Source organism: Ylistrum balloti, unplaced genomic scaffold (assembly GCF_031769215.1).
Source record: "Ylistrum balloti isolate Yb309-2 unplaced genomic scaffold, AGI_CSIRO_Ybal_v1 Utg369598, whole genome shotgun sequence".
NCBI classification, from domain to species: Eukaryota; Metazoa; Mollusca; class Bivalvia; order Pectinida; family Pectinidae; genus Ylistrum; species Ylistrum balloti.
Window position 1 is genome coordinate 246,475 of NW_026781880.1, and position 22,409 is coordinate 268,883.

The 22,409-nt window shown below is 35.8% G+C and overlaps 1 protein-coding gene across 1 annotated transcript; it reads left to right on the top strand.

Moving 5' to 3' along the window:
- Window positions 1-12,103: 12,103 nt before the first annotated feature.
- Window positions 12,104-21,284, top strand: LOC132545723 (uncharacterized). Its single transcript, XM_060209416.1, has 3 exons — window positions 12,104-12,930; window positions 13,584-14,188; window positions 20,758-21,284. The coding sequence occupies exons 1-3, from the start codon at window positions 12,805-12,807 to the stop codon at window positions 21,209-21,211; spliced, it is 1,185 nt and encodes a 394-aa protein (XP_060065399.1). The 5' UTR covers window positions 12,104-12,804; the 3' UTR covers window positions 21,212-21,284.
- The last annotated feature ends 1,125 nt before the right edge of the window (window positions 21,285-22,409 follow it).

Here is a 22,409-nt window from a genome sequence, read left to right on the forward strand (position 1 = left end):
AATTGAGGCACTTCTTCTTCCTCTGTCTGCTCGAAGTTTTCGACTACAACACACAACAGAAGTATAAATTGATCGCATGTATTAAATGTTTCAGAAACAATTCCATGTTATTCCAATTTAGACCCGATATATGGTGATTGAAATACCACTCAAAACACTGGCGATAAAGGCGATAACGGCGAGGGAAGTCTCGTCCCTAATTTTAGAACATGAAATGGCGAATTTCTTTGATATTGATGTAATAGACCGTATATTTCTGTAATTGCGCTGACAAACACATGTAGTAATAGTCGATCTAATAAGATACAGACAGGTCAATCAGCGGAATGAGGTTTTATCAACATGGATAAAGTATGGAGTATGCAATATATAATATTACGTTGTAATTATCATAATTCTATATGGCCTTGAATTTACAGTGAGCCCTCGATATAATGTCCGCAGGACCCTCTACGTAATACAAATCAGTGAGTTTACAGTGAGCCCTCTATATAATGTCCTCATTATCCTCTACGTAATACAAATCAGTGAGTTTACAGTGAGCCCTCTATACAATGTCCTCAGATCCTCTACATAACACAAATACAATGAGTTTAAACTGAGCACTCTATATAATGTCCTCAGGATCATGTACGTAATACAAATACACTGAGTTTACAGTGAACCCTCTATATAATTCCCTCAGGATCATGTACGTAATACAAATACTGAGTTTACAGTGAGCCCTCTATATAATGTCCGCAGGACCCCCAACGTATCACAAATCAGTGAGTTTACAGTGAGCCCTCTATATAATGTCCTCAGATCCTCTACGTAATACAAATACAGAAAGTTTACAGTGAGCCCTCTATATAGTGTCCTCATTATCCTCTACGTAATACAAATCAGTGAGTTTACAGTGAGCCCTCTATACAATGTCCTCAGATCCTCTACGTAATACAAATACAGAAAGTTTACAGTGAGCCCTCTATATAGTGTCCTCAGGATCCTCTATGTAAAGCAAATACAGAAAGTTTACAGTGAGCCCTCTATATAATGTCCTCAGGACTCTCTACGTAACACAAATATAGTGAGTTTACAGTGAGCCCTCTATATAATGTCTTCAGATCCTCTACATGATACAAATACAGAAAGTTTACAGTGAGCCCTCTATATAATGTCTTCAGATCCTCTACATGATACAAATCAGTGAGTTTACAGTGAGCCCTCTATATAATGTCCTCAGATCCTCTACGTAATACAAATCAGTGAGTTTACAGTGAGCCCTCTATATAGTGTCCTCAGGACCCTCTATCTACGTAATACAAATCAGTGAGTTTACAGTGAGCCCTCTATACAATGTCCTCAGATCCTCTACGCAATACAAATCAGTGAGTTTACAGTGAGCCCTCTATACAATGTCCTCAGATCCTCTACGCAATACAAATCAGTGAGTTTACAGTGAGCCCTCTATATAGTGTCTTCAGGATCCTGTTCATAACACAAATACAGAAAGTTTACAGTGAGCCCTCTATATAATGTCCTCATTATCCTCTACGTATCACAAATATCGTGAGTTTACAGTGAGCCCTCTATACAATGTCCTCATTATCCTCTACGTATCACAAATATAGTGAGTTTACAGTGAGCCCTCTATACAATGTCCTCATATCCTCTACATGATACAAATTACAACAATTATTATCAAAACTAAGATTTGCTGTCTTCACAAAATGTCACCCTACAACCATAGTATTTTAACAAATCCTTCATCTACTGACAGTAGATACTTGAGCAACGTAGTGGTCACTTACTCTGATAGGAGATGTTGATGGCTAACATCACCAGGACGAGGAGGAAAACAGCACGCACAGTGGCCATCGTCGATGTTAGGACGGATACGTTACTGTGTACTTCTGACGTCGGTCTACATTAATTTTGGTCATAACTATTCTAAGTAATAAGGAACACGCATCTGATCCGATGTTCAGTTAACTTAATATACATAATGTTTGAATAAATGATAGCACTTAATTTTGAAATACATATCTAACTCAATAGAAAACGATATACAGAGCTTTTGATATCAAAATCCTGAAAATTTTATCAATATATTCTATTTCCAGATTATGTGTAAATAGTATCTAATATTACTTTGACAAGGTCGTTAAGCTGACAGGCTGAACGGATACAATATCTGGGGTGTGGGTTAGGGATTAATATCACTTAGTAGCGGTGATCTGTAGTTTAATCCAGGTAGTATTTGTTATTGTCGGTCGTACGAAGTCGAAATGTACTGATTTCCTTAGATCTGTATTGTAGATATACTATAATTAGGGCACATTGTACTGTTAATAATATTTAAAAATTTCTGATTGAAACCTACCCGACTTATCCGATGTTCACAGACTCGATACTAGTTTGTCTTCCCTAGCGTTCAGTGTTTGCTACGTATACTATCTATGTAGAAGCATAGTTTATTTCTTACAGAAAAAAATGTATCGAAACTAACATGTTTTTTTCTGATTTTCTCAACATCAATTTCACCTTAGAAACAACACCTGATATTGATCTTATCGTAGATAAATTGTTTGACAGTCTAGTCATACTTATATCAAGGAACTTGTTACACAACGCTTGTAGAGTAGTCTCCCTTGGAAATAAAAAACGAATATCCGAATATTGAAGAGAGAGCATAGATCCAGATAGTCTCTAGAAAATATATCTGAATAGTGTGGAGAGGGTATCCGGATAATGAGAGGAGAGATCCGGATAATGAGAGCAGAGATCCGGATAATGAGAGCAGAGATCCGGATATCAACCTAATCGTATACAGCAAAAACTAAGAATTACTTGAGACATTGCCCTTCCTGTTATCTGTTATGTTTCATTTATGTTTGCAAATTGTATGACATTTATGAGGAATACTGTGCCGTGTGTCATATGATATCGGGACTGTGATTGGCTGAAGATTCACATTGCTTCCATAATGACGTCATATATAGCTTCACGTGTCACCAAGTACCAAAAGAAAGGTAATAGAAAGAAAATACAATCACTGTATATTTTGTAAGTCTTAAGAAACATTTTCAATTACAGTATCTAAATTAGGTAATAAGCTCAATTATACATTCTGTTTCATCAGTGAAACTCGTCACCAATTTATATAAAGTTTACCTCAACAGAGGCTTGGTAAAATAAAATATTGTAGGACTTGTTTCATATATCATCCAAACAGGAAATCCTACAGGGTCCTGCAGTCAACCATTTCTTTAGTCTTTCCCCTTCTGTTTCTCCTGCTTTGTTCGTATTTTCTCTCCATAATACATCTATACCTGTAAGGTTCATTTACAGAAGAATTAAACACACAATACTATTTATCAAACAGAAAAAGCATGTATATGAAGACCTTCATCTATAACACAACTAAACACCAAGGGGAACCTGTAAATAAATCTATAGCACAACTAAACACCAAGGGGAACCTGTAAATAAATCTATAGCACAACTAAACACCAAGGGGAACCTGTAAATGAATCTATAGCACAACTAAACACCACAAATAAACACCAAGGAGAACCTGTAAAATAGCACACTAAACACCAAGGAGAACCTGTAAATAAAGATCTATAGCACAACTAAACACCAAGGAGAACCTGTAAATAAAGATCTATAGCACAACTAAACACCAAGGAGAACCTGTAAATAAAGATCTATATCTATAGCACAACTCAACACCAAGGGGAACCTGTAAATAACGATCTATAACACAACTAAACACCAAGGAGAACCTGTAAATAAAAATAAAGATCTATAGCACAACTAAACACCAAGGAGAACCTGTAAATAAAGATCTATATCTATAGCACAACTAAACACCAAGGGGAACCTGTAAATAAAGATCTATAACACAACTAAACACCAAGGAGAACCTGTAAATAAAGATCTATATCTATAGCACAACTAAACAACAAGGGGAACGTGTAAATAAAGATCTATAGCACAACTAAACATCATGGAGAACCTGTAAATAAAGATATATATAGCACAACTAAACCAAGGAACCTGTAAATAAAGATCTATAGCACAACTAAAACCTGTAAATAAAGATCTATAGCACAACTAAACAACATGGAGAACCTATAGCACAACTAAACACCAAAGGAGAACCTGTAAATAAAGATCTATATGTAAATAAAGATCTATAGCACAACTAAACACCAAGGGGAACCTGTAAATAAAGATCTATATCTATAGCACAACTAAACACCAAGGGGAACCTGTAAATAAAGATCTATAGCACAACTAAACACCAAGGGGAACCTGTAAATAAAGATCTATAGCACAACTGAACACCAAGGAGAACCTGTAAATAAAGATCTATAGCACAACTGAACACCAAGGAGAACCTGTAAATAAAGATCTATATCTATAGCACAACTAAACACCAAGGGGAACCTGTAAATGAAGATCTATAGCACAATTAAACACCACGGGGAACCTGTAAATAAAGATCTATATCTATAGCACAACTAAACACCAAGGAGAACCTGTAAATAAAGATCTATAGCACAACTAAACACCAAGGAGAACCTGTAAATAAAGATATCTATAGCACAACAAATCACCAAGGAGGAACCTGTAAATAAAATCTATAGCACAACTAAACACCAAGGGGAACCTGTAAATAAAGATCTATAGCACAACTAAACACCAAGGAGAACCTGTAAATAAAGATCTATATCTATACCAAGGAGAACCTGTAAATAAAGATCTAGCACAACTAAATACCAAGGAGAACCTGTAAATAAAGATCTATAACACAACTAGACACCAAGGGGAACCTATAAATAAAGATCTAAAGCACAACTTAACACCATAGAGAACCTGTAAATAAAGATCTATAGCACAACTAAACATCATGGAGAACCTGTAAATAAAGATCTATAGCACAATTAAACACCACGGGGAACCTGTAAATAAAGATCTATATCTATAGCACAACTAAACACCAAGGAGAACCTGTAAATAAAGATCCCTAGCACAGCTAAACATTATGGAAAACCTCTAAATAAAGATCTATATCTATAGCACAACTAAACACCAAGGAGAACCTGTAAATAAAGATCTATAGCACAACTAAACACCAAGGAGAATCTGTAAATAAAGATCTATATCTATAGCACAACTAAACACCAAGGAGAACCTGTAAATAAAGATCTATAGCACAACTAAACACCAAGGAGAACCTGTAAATAAAGATCTATAGCACAACTAAACATCATGGAGAACCTGTAAATAAAGATCTATAGCACAACTAAACACCAAGGAGGACCTGTAAAAAAATCTATAGCATAACTAAACACCAAGGAGAACCTGTAAATAAAGATCTATAGCACAACTAAACACCAAGGAGAACCTGTAAATAAAGATCTATATCACAACTAAACACCAAGGAGAACCTGTAAATAAAGATCTCTATCACAACTAAACACCAAGAGTAACCTGTAAATAATGATCTATATCACAACTAAACACCAGGGAAGACCTGTAAATAAAGATCTATAGCACAACTAAACAACAAGGGGAACCTGTTAATAAAGATCTATAGCACAACTAAACACCAAGGAGAACCTGTAAATAAAGATCTATATCACAACTAAACATCATGGAGAACCTGTAAATAAAGATCTATATCTATAGCACAACTAAACACCAAGGGGAATCTGTAAATAAAGATCTATAGCATAACTAAACACCAAGGAGAACCTATGAATAAAGATCTATAGCACAACTAAACACCAAGGAGGACCTGTAAATAAAGATCTATAACACAACTAAACACCAAGGAGAACCTGTAAATAAAGATCTATATCACAACTAAACATCATGGAGAACCTGTAAATAAAGATCTATATCTATAGCACAACTAAACACCAAGGGGAACCTGTAAATAAATATCTATATCACAATTAAACACCAAGGGGAACCTGTAAATAAAGATCTATAGCACAACTAAACAACAAGGGGAACCTGTAAATAAAGATCTGTAGCACAACTAAACAAAAAGGGGGACCTGTAAATAAAGATCTATAGCACAACTAAACACCAAGGAGAATCTGTAAATAAAGATCTATAGCACAACTAAACACCAAGGAGAATCTGTAAATAAAGATCTATAGCACAACTAAACACCAAGCAGAACCTGTAAATAAAGATCTATAGCAAACCAAAACACCAAGGAGAACCTGTAAATAAGTCTATATCACATCTTAACACCAAGGAGAACCTGTAAATAAAGATCTATATCTATAGCACAACTAAACATCATGGAGAACCTGTAAATAAAGATCTATTGCACAACTAAACACCAAGGAAAACCTGTAAATAAAGATCTATCGCAAAACAAATCACCAAGGAGAACCTGTAAAAAAATCTATAGCATAACTAAACACCAAGGAGAACCTGTAAATAAAGATCTATAGCACAACTAAACACCAAGGAGAACATATAAATAAACATCTATAGCACAACTAAACACCAAGGAGAACCTGTAAATAAAGATCTCTATCACAACTAAACACCAAGAGTAACCTGTAAATAATGATCTATATCACAACTAAACACCAAGGAGAATCTGTAAATAAAGATCTATAGCACAACTAAACACCAAGGAGAACCTGTAATTAAATATATATATCTATAGCACAACTAAACACCAAGGGGAACCTGTAAATAAAGATCTATAGCACAACTAAACACCAAGGGGAACCTGTAAATAAAGATCTATAGCACAACTAAACACCAAGGAGAACCTATAAATAAAGATCTATATCTATAGCACAACTAAACACCAAGGAGAACCTGTAAATAAAGATCTATAACACAACGAAACACCAAGGGGAACCTGTAAATAAAGATCTATATCTATAGCACAACTAAACATCATGGAGAACCTGTAAATAAAGATTTATTGCACAACTAAACACCAAGGAAAACCTGTAAATAAAGATATATAGCAAAACAAATCACCAAGGAGGACCTGTAAATAAATCTATAGCACAACTTAACACCAACGGGAACCTGTAAATAAAGATCTATAGCACAACTAAACACCAAGGAGAACCTATAAATAAAGATCTATAGCACAACTAAACACCAAAGAGAACCTGTAAAAAAAATCTATAGCATAACTAAACACCAAGGAGAACCTGTAAATAAAGATCTATAGAACAACTAAACATCATGGAGACCTTGTAAATAAAGATCTATATTTATAGCACAACTAAACACCAAGGGGAACCTGTAAATGAAGATCTATAGCACAATTAAACACCACGGGAAACCTGTAAATAAAGATCTATATCTATAGCACAACTGAACACCAAGGAGAAACTGTAAATGAAGATCTATAGCACAACAAAACACCAATGGGAACCTGTAAATAAAGATCTATATCTATAGCACAACTAAACACCAAGGAGAACCTGTAAATAAAGATCTCTATCTATAGCACAACTCAACACCAAGGGGAACCTGTAAATAACGATCTATAACACAACTAAACACCAAGGAGAACCTGTAAATAAAGATCTATATCACAACTAAACATCATGGAGAACCTGTAAATAAAGATCTATATCTATAGCACAACTAAACACCAAGGGGAACCTGTAAATAAATATCTATAGCACAATTAAACACCAAGGGGAACCTGTAAATAAAGATCTATAGCACAACTAAACACTAAGGAGAACCTGTAAATAAAGATCTATATCTATAGCACAACTAAACACCAAGGGGAACCTGTGAATAAAAATCTATGTCACAACTAAACATCATGGAGAACCTGTAAATAAAGATTTATTGCACAACTAAACACCAAGGAAAACCTGTAAATAAAGATATATAGCAAAACAAATCACCAAGGAGGACCTGTAAATAAATCTATAGCACAACTTAATACCAACGGGAACCTGTAAATAAAGATCTATAGCACAACTAAACACCAAGGAGAACCTATAAATAAAGATCTATAGCACAACTAAACACCAAGGAGAACCTATAAATAAACATCTATAGCACAACTAAACACCAAGGAGAACCTGTAAATAAAGATCTCTATCACAACTAAACACCAAGAGTAACCTGTAAATAAAGATCTATATCACAACTAAACACCAGGGAAGACCTGTAAATAAAGATCTATAGCACAACTAAACAACAAGGGGAACCTGTAAATAAAGATCTATAGCACAACTAAACAAAAAGAAGAACCTGTAAATAAAGATCTATATCTATAGCACAACTAAACACCAAGGAGAACCTGTAAATAAAGATCTATAGCACAACTAAACACTAAGGAGAACCTGTAAATAAAGATCTATAGCATAACTAAACAACAAGGGGAACCTGTTAATAAAGATCTATAGCACAACTAAACACCAAGGAGAACATGTAAATAAATATCCATAGCACAACTAAACATTATGGAGAACCTGTAAATAAAGATCTATATCTATAGCACAACTAAACACCAGAGGGAACCTGTAAATAAAGACCTACATCTATAGCACAACTAAACACCAAGGAGAACCTGTAAATAAAGATCCATAGCAAAATTAAACACCTAGGATAACCTGTTAATAAAGATCTATAGCACAACTAAACACCAAGGAGAACCTGTAAATAAAAATATATAGCAAAACTAAACACCAAGGAGAACCTGTCAATAAAGATCTTTATCACAACTAAACACCAAGGAGAATCTGTAAATAAAGATCTATAGCACAACTAAACACCAAGGGGACCTGTAAATAAAGATCTTTATCACAACTAAACACCAAGGAGAATCTGTAAATAAAGATCTATAACACAACTAAACACCAAGGAGAACCTGTAAATAAAGATCTATATCTATAGCACAACTAAACACCAAGGAGAACCTGTAAATAAAGATCTATATCTATAGCACAACTAAACACCAAGGGGACCTGTAAATAAAGATCTATAACACAACTAAACACCAAGGAGAATCTGTAAATAAAGATCTATAACACAACTAAACACCAAGGGGAACCTGTAAATAAATATCTATATCACAACTAAACAACAAGGGGAACCTGTAAATAAAGATCTATAGCACAACTAAACACCAAGGGGAACCTGTAAATAAAGATCTATAGCACAACTAAACAACAAGGGGAACCTGTAAATAAAGATCTATAGCACAACTAAACAAAAAGGGGGACCTGTAAATAAAGATCTATAGCACAAATAAACACCAAGGAGAACCTGTAAATAAAGATCTATAGCACAACTAAACACCAAGGAGAATCTGTCAATAAAGATCTATAGCACAACTAAACACCAAGCAGAACCTGTAAATAAAGATCTATAGCAAACCAAAACACCAAGGAGAACCTGTAAATAAGTCTATAGCACATCTTAACACCAAGGAGAACCTGTAAATAAAGATTTATAACACAACTAAACAACAAGGGGAACCTGTAAATAAATATCCATAGCACAACTAAACATTATGGAGAACCTGTAAATAAAGATCTATATCTATAGCACAACTAAACACCAGAGGGAACCTGTAAATAAAGACCTACATCTATAGCACAACTAAACACCAAGGAGAACCTGTAAATAAAGATATATATATATATATAGCACAGCTAAACACCAAGGAGAACCTGTCAATGAAGATCTTTATCACAACTAAACACCAAGGGGAACCTCTAAATAAAGATCTATAGCACAACTAAACACCAAGGAGAACCTGTAAATAAAGATCTATAGCACAACTAAACACCAAGGAGAACCTGTAAATAAAGATCCATAGCAAAATTAAACACCTAGGATAACCTGTTTATAAAGATCTATAGCACAACTAAACACCAAGGAGAACCTGTAAATAAAACTCTCTAGCAAAACTAAACACCAAGGAGAACCTGTCAATAAAGATCTTTATCACAACTAAACACCAAGGAGAATTTGTAAATAAAGATCTATAACACAACTAAACACCAAGGGGAACCTGTAAATGAAGATCTATAGCACAATTAAACACCACGGGGAACCTGTAAATAAAGATCTATATCTATAGCACAACTAAACAACAAGGCGAACATGAAAATAAAGATCTATATCTATAGCACAACTAAACACCAAGGAGAAATTGTAAATGAAGATCTATAGCACAACTAAACACCAATGGGAACCTGTAAATAAAGATCTATATCTATAGCACAACTAAACACCAAGGAGAACCTGTAAATAAAGATCTGTTGCAAAACTAAACACCAAGGAGAACCTGTAAATAAATATTTATATCACAACTAAACACCAAGGAGAACCTGTAAATAAAGATCTATAGCACAACTAAACAACAAGGAGAACCTGTAAATAAAGATCTATAGCACAACTAAACAAAAAGAAGAACCTGTAAATAAAGATCTATAGCACAACTAAACACCAAGGGGAACCTGTAAATAAAGATCTATAGCACAACTAAACACCAAGGGGAACCTGTAAATAAATCTATAGCACAACTAAACATCAAGGAGAACCTGTAAATAAAGATCTATATCTATACCACAAGTAAACACCAAGGAGAACCTGTAAATAAAGATCTATAGCACAACTAAACACTAAGGAGAACCTGTAAGTAAAGATCTACAGCACAACTAAACACCAAAGGGAACCTGTAAATAAAGATCTATAACACAACTAAACACCAAAGGGAACCTGTAAATAAAGATCTATAACACAACTAAACACCAAGGAGAACCTGTAAATAAAGATCTATAACATAACTAAACACCAAGGAGAACCTGTACATAAAGATCTATATCTATAGCAAAACTAAACACCAAGTGGAACCTGTAAATAAAGATCTATAGCACAACTAAACACCAAGGGGAACCTCTAAATAAAGATCTATAGCACAACTAAATAAAAAGGAGAACCTGTAAATAAAGATCTATAACACAATTAAACACCAAGGAGAACCTGTAAATAAAGACCTACATCTATAATACAACTAAACATCATGGAGAACCTATAAATAAAGATCTATATCTATAGCACAACTAAACAAAAAGGGGAACCTGTAAATAAAGATCTATAACACAACTAAACACCAAGGGGAACCTGTAAATAAAGACCTACATCTATAATACAACTAAACATCATGGAGAACCTATAAATAAAGATCTATATCTATAGCACAACTAAACACCAAGGAGAACCTGTAAATAAAGATCTATAACACAACTAAACACCAAGGGGAACCTGTAAATCAATCTATAACACAACTAAACACCAAAGGGAACCTGTAAATAGATCTATAACACAACTAAACACCAAAGGGAACCTGTAAATAAAGATCTATAACACAACTAAACACCAAGGAGAACCTGTAAATAAAGATCTATAACACAACTAAACACCAAGGAGAACCTGTAAATAAAGATCTATAACACAACTAAACACCAAGGAGAACCTGTAAATAAAGATCTATAGCACAACTAAACATCAAGGAGAACCTGTAAATAAAGATCTCTATCACAACTAAACACCAAAGGAACCTGTAAATAAAGATCTCTATCACAACTAAACACCCATTAATTAATGAATGAATTTTAATTGTCCTAAACCAAGATAAGAGATGATCGGCCATTCTTGGTCAAACTTAATCAGAACGAGTACCGCTAGAGAATAGGGCAACCTACATATGAAATCCGAGAAAGATTAATAGAGTACTTCGCAGTGAATAGTGATAATAAGAGTTTTATAAGACAAGCCATGGATCACGGGCTCGGGTCAATATCAACAGCTATATTAAATGTAGGTTTTACATTGTAGGTTGTACAATATCGACTTTGTTTATCAACAATTTCCCCTTTGGTGGCCCCACTTGTTACCTGTCATGGTGTATGCATGTATATGTATTTACGATCGATTTACCGCTGAACTCTCTCCGTTGTTGTTGGTTTAGTTAAGCTCGGCTGTGTGTGTAGAAGGCTATTTTTAGACTTCCGACCAAGAGATAAACCTTCGGTCTGGTTTAAACGTGATGTGTACACACTCTAGGACGCAGCTCGCCTAGAACAGACGACATTGTCCACGCATATGGCTTCCTCCTGTAACCGAGTGTTCTAAATTAGAACTTCGACATAACCTCTGGCGCATACACTGGATAGCCGTGGATACGATTTTGATAAATGTTCTCTTTGTGATGATAACTGTTAATATCATTCGTGGACATCTTGTATTACATGTCGGAGACCTGTAAAAGCAGACATTGAGATAAATACACGGAGAATGACCCCTAGTTGACACTGGTTACGTCACCAATGTACGGAGGTCTGTACGAAGTTAAACAGTTATCACGTGACCAGTGTACGGAGGTCTGTACAAAGTTAAACACTAATCACATGACCAATGTACGGAGGTCTGTACGAAGTTAAACAGTAATCACGTGACCAGTGTACTGAGGTCTGTATTTGAACGGTGATCACGTGACCAGTGTACGAGGTCTGTAGTTGAACAGTGATCACGTGACTAGTGTACGGAGGTCTGTAGTTGAACAATGATCACGTGACCTGTGTACGGAGGTCCGTAGTTGAACAGTGATCAATGTCACCAAAGTGCGAATGTTTACAGTTTAACATTTATTACGTCACCAATGTACGGAGGCCTGTAGCTGAACAATTATCGTTTTTGGTGTAAAGGAAGACTTACGTTGAAATCAGGTCATGTGTTAGACCACCGTGAAATCGTCTGCTGCCAGAAATCTAACGGCTGGTAATCACAATGTATACAGATACAACACGGGAGATAGGAAACCATGGACAAGCTAGAGGGCACTCCACTATTCAACATGGACTGGTGTATCAGATGCGAAAGTCTAGAGGGATCAACTGGACACACGCTGAAAAGGTTGATCTGGTTTTTAATTGATGGTTTGTGCATTGTGTATGTCCAACATTTCGAAAAGATAGTTGGGAACTAAGATGACATGCGCGCATTTTAATACGCAGGTTAAACAATATGAATATATCCTACCAACTGGATGATAGTAATTTGAATAATATTGCTGTAATCTTACTTCATGTCTTTGATTCAACAAAGTGACTGTTCAGCTTTCCGTAAATAAGTTGAAAGTGTACTTCAGTTTATCAAAACAAAAATATTTCCAATACTGATATACATGTATATGGTAATAGATACTGCAGCATCTCGACTGGGATATTGTTTATATCAATTATCACGAGTATTCTCTGCATTTCTTGTCATTTACACTCAGTATAAGGATTTAAATATGACAACTATGTTCCATTTACGGTGCAAATATCACTGAACAAATTTTCGAAGTAAGATATTTTCACTCGTTTTTGCCTAACGAAATCACAATACAGCTATTGAATGTGAAAATATCTCCCAGAATTCATTGCGATACCCTGTGGTCGATCGATTATGTAAATTTTACAGTATTGTTTTCATAATCAGTCTTAATTTATTTTTTAGAACATTACAAGTGTCGCGTTTAGACAATTGTATTACTTTACATAATTATTTCCAATTTGTTGTAGATTTTTCTCTTACATCTTTGTGCTGCTAAAGCCAGAATCATTGAGGAGAAAAAATCGGATAGCAATACCTTAAGGATGAAGGCGGCGTGCTGGAGAATCATTTATGACCAATTCTCCGCCAAATTCGGGCGGAAACGAACACTTGTTAGAATTAAAGAACAATGGAAACGAATGAAGCTCGCCACACGTGCGGAGCAGCGAGATAGAGAACAGGAGACTTTGGACTCATCTACCGGAAACGGAAGAAATACACAGGAAGTTGCACCCACTAAATATTACGGGGAATCCGCCGAAATTATTGCTCAGGTTAAAAAGATATTAAATGAAGTAGCTAATTCCAATTTCAGTTTTAATCCAGTTCAACAAACTGAATTGTCCGCAGGGGAAACGGACGCTGTTATAGACGATGTCATGAGATTTTCAGATATTGCCTCGGGAGAGATATCATCGGGAGCCGGATTTTCTGTCCCGGACACGGAGTCGACAGTGATTAAAATTGAAATTGATGACGACGAAGAAGTAACGGAATATGATGACGATTGCAGTCAAACAAGAAAACAGGACACTCCCCCTGAATTAGCTACAACTGTTGTTGATTTTAACAAGTAGGTGGTCCACAATTTATGATTTTCTAGTCTAGTTAATGTACTATCAATCTAATTACAAAGAGGGTGACATCATACTGTATATCTACTAGGGTGACATCATACTGTATATTTACTAGGGTGACATCATACTGTATATCTACTAAGGAGAAATCATACTGTATACCTCTCTACTATGAAGACATTCTGTATACCTCTCTACTAGGGAGATATCATACTGTATACCTCTCTACTAGGGAGATATCTTACTGTATACCTCTCTACTAGGGAGACATCATGCTGTATACCTCTCTACTAGGGTGACATCATACTGTATATCTACTAGGGTGACATCATACTGTATATCTACTAGGGAGACATCATACTGTATACCTCTCTACTAGGGTGACATCATACTGTATATCTACTAGGGTGACATCATACTGTATATCTACTAGGGAGACATCATACTGTATATCTACTAGGGTGACATCATACTGTATCTCTACTAGGGTGACATCATACTGTATATCTACTAAGGAGAAATCATACTGTAAATCTCTACTATGAAGACATTCTGTATACCTCTCTACTAGGGAGACATCATACTGTATACCTCTCTACTAGGGAGACATCATACTGTATACCTCTCTACTAGGGAGACATCATACTGTATACCTCTCTACTAGGGTGACATCATACTGTATATCTACTAGGGTGACATCATACTGTATATTTCTGCTAGGGAGACATCATACTGTATACCTCTCTACTAGGGTGACATCATACTGTATATCTACTAGGGTGACATCATACTTTATATCTACTAGGGAGACATCATACTGTATATCTACTAGGGTGACATCATACTGTATCTCTACTAGGGTGACATCATACTGTATATCTACTAAGGAGAAATCATACTGTAAATCTCTACTATGAAGACATTCTGTATACCTCTCTACTAGGGAGACATCATACTGTATACCTCTCTACTAGGGAGATATCTTACTGTATACCTCTCTACTAGGGAGACATCATACTGTATATCTACTAGGGTGACATCATACTGTATATCTACTAAGGAGAAATCATACTGTAAATCTCTACTATGAAGACATTCTGTATACCTCTCTACTAGGGAGACATCATACTGTATACCTCTCTACTAGGTAGACATCATACTGTATATTTCTACTACGGAGAAATCATACTGTATACCTCTCTACTAGGGAGATATCATACTGTATATTTCTACTAGGGAGAAATCATACTGTATACCTCTCTACTAGGGAGATATCATACTGTATACCTCTCTACTAGGTAGACATCATATTGTATATTTCTACTAGGGAGACATCATACTGTATACCTCTCTACTACGGAGAAATCATCTTGTATACCTCTCTACTAGGGAGACATCATACTGTATATTTACTAGGGTGACATCATACTGTATATCTACTAAGGAGAATTCATACTGTTTATCTCTCTACTATGAAGACATTCTGTATACCTCTCTACTAGGGAGACATCATACTGTATACCTCTCTACTAGGGAGACATCTTACTGTATACCTCTCTACTAGGGAGACATCATACTGTATACCTCTCTACTAGGGTGACATCATACTGTATATCTACTAGGGAGACATCATACTGTATATCTACTAGGGAGACATCATACTGTATACCTCTCTACTAGGGTGACATCATACTGTATATCTACTAGGGTGACATCATACTGTATATCTACTAGGGAGACATCATACTGTATATCTACTAGGGAGACATCATACTGTATATCTACTAGGGTGACAACATACTGTATATCTACTAGGGAGACATCATACTGTATATCTACTAGGTAGACATCATATTGTATATTTCTACTAGGGAGACATCATACTGTATACCTCTCTACTACGGAGAAATCATCTTGTATACCTCTCTACTAGGGAGAAATCATACTGTATACCTCTCTACTAGGGAGATATCATACTGTATACCTCTCTACTAGGTAGACATCATACTGTATATTTCTACTAGGAAGACATCATACTGTATACCTCTCTACTACGCAGAAATCATATTGTATACCTCTCTACTAGGGAGACATCATACTGTATATTTCTACTAGGGAGACATCATACTGTATACGTCTTTACTAGGGATACATCATACTGTATATCTCTCTACTAGGGAGACATCATACGGTATATCTCTACTAGGGAGACATCATACTGTATACGTCTTTACTAGGGATACATCATACTGTATACCTCTCTACTAGGGAGACATCATACTGTATACCTCTCTTTTAGGGTTACATCATTCTTTATATCTACTAGGGTGTCATCATACTGTATACCTCTCTACTAGGGAGACATCATACTGTATATACTAGGGAGACATCATACTGTATATCTACTAGAGAGAAATCATACTGTATACCTCTCTACTAGGGAGACATCATACTGTATACCTCTCTACTAGGGAGACATCATACTGTATACCTCTCTACTAGGGAGATATCTTATGGTATACCTCTCTACTAGGGAGACATCATACTGTATACCTCTCTACTAGGGTGACATCATACTGTATATCTACTAGGGAGACATCATACTGTATATCTACTAGAGAGACATCATACTGTATACCTCTCTACTAGGGTGACATCATACTGTATATCTACTAGGGTGACATCATACTGTATATCTACTAGGGAGACATCATACTGTATATCTACTAGGGGGACATCATGCTGTATATCTACTAGGGTGACATCATACTGTATATCTACTAGGGTGACATCATACTGTATATCTACTAGGGAGACATCATACTGTCATACTGTATATCTCTACTAGGTGACATCATACTGTATACCTCTCTATTAGGGTGACATCATACTGTATATCTACTAGGGTGACATCATACTGTATATCTACTAATGAGAAATCATACTGTAAATCTCTACTATGAAGACGTTCTGTATACCTCTCTACTAGGGAGACATCATACTGTATACCTCTCTACTAGGGAGACATCATACTGTATATCTACTAGGGTGACATCATACTGTATATCTACTAAGGAGAAATCATACTGTAAATCTCTACTATGAAGACATACTGTATACCTCTCTACTAGGGTGACATCATACTGTATATCTACTAGGGTGACATCATACTGTATATCTACTAGGGAGACATTATACTGTATATCTACTAGGGAGACATCATGCTGTATATCTACTAGGGTGACATCATACTGTATATCTACTAGGGTGACATCATACTGTATATCTACTAGGGAGACATCATACTGTATATCAACTATGGTGACATCATACTGTATACCTCTCTACTAGGGAGATATCTTACTGTATACCTCTCTACTAGGGAGACATCATACTGTATACCTCTCTACTAGGGTGACATTATACTGTATATCTACTAGGGAGACATCATACTGTATATCTACTAGAGAGACATCATACTGTATACCTCTCTACTAGGGTGACATCATACTGTATATCTACTAGTGACATCATACTGTATATCTACTAGGGAGACATCATACTGTATCTCTACTAGGGTGACATCATACTATATATCTACTAGGGTGACATCATACTGTATATCTACTAGGGAGACATCATACTGTATATCTACTAGGGAGACATCATACTGTATATCTACTATGGTGACATCATACTGTATACCTCTCTATTAGGGTGACATCATACTGTATATCTACTAGGGTGACATCATACTGTATATCTCTCTGAGAAATCATAGGGTAAAGACTATGAATACGTTCTGTATACCTCTCTACTAGGGAGACATCATACTGTATACCTCTCTACTAGGGAGACATCATACTGTATATCTACTAGGGTGACATCATACTGTATATCTACTAAGGAGAAATCATACTGTAAATCTCTACTATGAAGACATACTGTATACCTCTCTACTAGGGTGACATCATACTGTATATCTACTAGGGTGACATCATACTGTATATCTACTAGGGAGACATTATACTGTATATCTACTAGGGAGACATCATGCTGTATATCTACTAGGGTGACATCATACTGTATATCTACTAGGGTGACATCATACTGTATATCTACTAGGGAGACATCATACTGTATATCTACTAGGGAGACATCATACTGTATATCAACTATGGTGACATCATACTGTATACCTCTCTATTAGGGTGACATCATACTGTATATCTACTAGGGTGACATCATACTGTATATCTGCTAAGGAGAAATCATACTGTAAATCTCTACTATGAAGACGTTCTGTATACCTCTCTACTAGGGAGACATCATACTGTATACCTCTCTACTAGGGAGACATCATACTGTATATCTACTAGGGTGACATCATACTGTATATCTACTAAGGAGAAATCATACTGTAAATCTCTACTATGAAAACATTCTGTATACCTCTCTACTAGGGAGACATCATACTGTATACCTCTCTACTAGGGTGACATCATACTGTATATCTACTAGGGTGACATCATACTGTATATCTACTAGGGTGACATCATACTGTATACCTCTCTACTAGGGAGACATCATACTGTATACCTCTCTACTAGGGAGATATCATACTGTATACCTCTCTACTAGGGAGATATACTGTATACCTCTCTACTAGGTAGACATCATACTGTATATTTCTACTAGGGTGACATCATACTGTATACCTCTCTACTAGGGAGAAATCATATTGTATACCTCTCTACTAGGGAGACATCATACTGTATATTTCTACTAGGGAGACATCATACTGTATACCTCTCTACTAGGGACACATCATTCTGTTTATCTCTCTACTAGGGAGACATCATACTGTATACCTCTCTACTAGGGAGATATCATACTGTATACCTCTCTACTAGGGAGACATCATACTGTATATTTACTAGGGTGACATCATACTGTATATCTCTACTAGGGAGACATCATACTGTATACCTCTCTACTAGGAAGACATCATACTGTATACCTCTCTACTAAGGAGACATCATACTGTATACCTCTCTACTAGGGAGACGTCATACTGTATACCTCTCTACTAAGGACACATCATACTGTATACCTCTCTACTAGGGAGACATCATACTGTATACCTCTCTACTAGGGATACATCATACTGTATACCTCTCTACTAGGGAGACATCATACTGTATACCTCTCTACTAGGGAGACATCATACGGTATATCTCTACTAGGGAAACATCATACTGTATACGTCTCTACTAGGGATACATCATACTGTATACCTCTCTACTAGGGAGACATCATACTGTATACCTCTCTACTAGGGAGACATCATACTGTATACCTCTCTACTAGGGAGACATCATACTGTATACCTCTCTACTAGGGAGACATCATACGGTATATCTCTACTAGGGAGACATCATACTGTATACCTCTCTACTAGGGAGACATCATACTGTATACCTCTCTACTAGGGAGACATCATACTGTATACCTCTCTACTAGGGATACATCATACTGTATACCTCTCTACTAGGAAGACATCATACTGTATACCTCTCTACTGTATACCTCTCTGCTAGGGAGACATCATACTGTATACCTCTCTACTAAGGACACATCATACTGTATACCTCTCTGCTAGGGTCACCCTACATTAATGTAATTACCTAGCGAATAGGAACACCCTACGACATGTCTCGACTGACACAAACATTAATTAAAACCATGCGGATGGGAAATCGTACGTTTAATGACTGTATTGGTTTTATGATACATATTCTTTTTAAAAATAAGGTAGTTAAAGAACAGATTTTTTGATCCGTGTTTGATATGCATGTGAAATTGATGATGTGTTTCCACAATTAAACTTTGAATACCTACCTATAGGTGCGGGTCGCCTATTGCCCTGACTTTATAAAGAGCCAAAGTTTTGATGTTCATCGACTCCAGACCGATATAAAAAATAAGTCGATAGAACATTAGAATAATTTGGACTAATTAATAATGTGATATCATGACATTTATCTCTGCCTTGGGCCTTCCTACAGTACTTTTAATAACTTCAATTACGTATATCTCTTAATGTATTAGCTGTAGCTGAACTGTATAACCCCTGTTATTCATAAGAAAAAAATGAATTCTCAATTATATTGAATTTCGAAGTTGTGGAGATTTATTATTCATCATATCAAGGTTACGGCTTTGTCTCCAATGTCGTTAAATTTCCAACTGCAGGGAAACTGTGAATAATTGCCGTTGTTGGTCATCACCTGCAATTGAGTTTCGCAAATCAAGGACGATAAAGGTTTTGTTTTTGGTCTGGGGTCATACCGCACCGTAGTCATTTATGTTTATTATAGTAACTGGACTATACTTACTTGCCAAAGAAAACAACGGGTCCGTTTGTCAGTTTTCCGGGAAACATAACTCGCTACGGGTAGGAAACATGGCGGTTGTATCAAATTGGTCAGTTGGAATGAAAAACAATTAATTGGTGTTATCAAAGCAGTTACTGTTGATATTGATGTTCTGTTTTATATTTCAGTCTTGAAGAAGTTTGTTTGGAACGTCATGGTAACAGCGAACCCACTATTGAGCATGCTCACACACCAACTTCCGCCTTTACTCTTGCAACTGATGATGTTGCCCAAATAAGGTTTTCAACTGAAATAGCGTCAAATGCAAGTGCATCAATACCGGAAGTAAATAAATCTTCCTATGATCCGGAACAGTCATCCGAACACTGGGGAACTTTCCGGAAATTGAAAAGTAACTTTCAGAAAAATGACTATTTAGAACAGCAAAACGTTTCGAGATTATCTATGGACAACATGTTACTGGAGTATGCAAGGACTGAACATGAAAAGAAAATGGAATATTTAAAGATGGAACATGAAATGAGAATGGAAATTCTTAAATTGGAAAAAGAGGCAGCAGCGGCAAAGCTAAGAAAGGCAAACTTCAAGTTGTCTTTGACTGGAGCGAACGCGCCAACGTGATACATATATGTAATCAATGAAACTACTTCAGAAATGTGAAGATGTTTCAGTGTTGGTCCCTAGTTTTGTTTACAGACTGGTTGATCATAATGGTCATTTTTTAGTAAAATTTAACTTACTTTAATAAAATATTGAAAGTCAAACTTAACTAACTTTTAATTCACGAAAGTCTACCGCAAACCCTCAGTTTTAAATAATCTCCCCGTTTGTTTTTCGTTCACATACAGGTATCTATAGCATGCATGCTATCGAGTCAATGTTAACGAGGTTTCTGTTGATATAGAGAACAATTCTAGGCCGCATAAACCTGTAACATGTCTAATGAACCGAGACAAATTTAGTTATAGATAATTATACCGCGTATCTTTGATAATAAATCAAACCGTAACATACTTTGTTGAGATTCATATACGTGATGCTAAAGATATGTAAAATGTCCAGAAGGAAAGTGAGAAAAGTCACAGGCTGCCTGGACAAGCAGGAAAGTGAGAAAAGTCACAGGCTGCCTGGACAAGCACAAGGCTACAATGTAGACCTGTATAGCAGTACATTAAGACAGCATTGCTTCTCAACAACCGGTGTGATAAGTATTCTTTTCTTGTTTTTGTTTTTGATTTTTCTGATTGTTTTTTTTTTTTTTTTTTTAAGTGACCAATCACAGAGCAACTCGGAGTGTAAATAACCGAAATGAAAGTTGTGACGTCAAAACACTTCACCTGTTAACGGTTCATAACGTCATTTAAGAATTTTCCTTTGTTTCAGCTGTAAACACATTTCATCGGCATAGAAACCGATGACTTTATCATCACTCTTTCCTCTTTTAGCTGTTTTATAATTGAAAGAACTCTTTACGCAAAACATAAGAATGGTATTCATAGCTTCATGATAAATAAAACTTGAAATGCGTCAACGAATTGAAAATCTATCCGACTTGTGGTGAAATTGTGAAATAAAAACGTGTTATAATAATTTTCTACGACGTAATGTGTTATTGAGATAGTGTCTTGCCGTGTGACGGTGATCATGTGACTCATCTATTAGTCCTGTCTCAATTACACAAATATCAGATAAATATTTATTTCAAATGCATTTTCAAAGGAAGGGTAAAAATTGAGATTATAGATAAAGTCTATGCATTTGAAAGGATAAGCGACACGTTATGTTGGTTTTTATTGCATTATATGTCTGTGTATTGATA

Coding starts and splice junctions, on each gene's coding strand:
- LOC132545723 (XM_060209416.1), top strand. CDS start 12,805: ATGTATACAGATACAACACGGGAGATAGGAAACCATGGACAAGCTAGA. Junction 12,931..13,583: donor ACTGGACACACGCTGAAAAG/GTTGATCTGGTT, acceptor AATTTGTTGTAG/ATTTTTCTCTTACATCTTTG. Junction 14,189..20,757: donor ACTGTTGTTGATTTTAACAA/GTAGGTGGTCCA, acceptor TTTATATTTCAG/TCTTGAAGAAGTTTGTTTGG.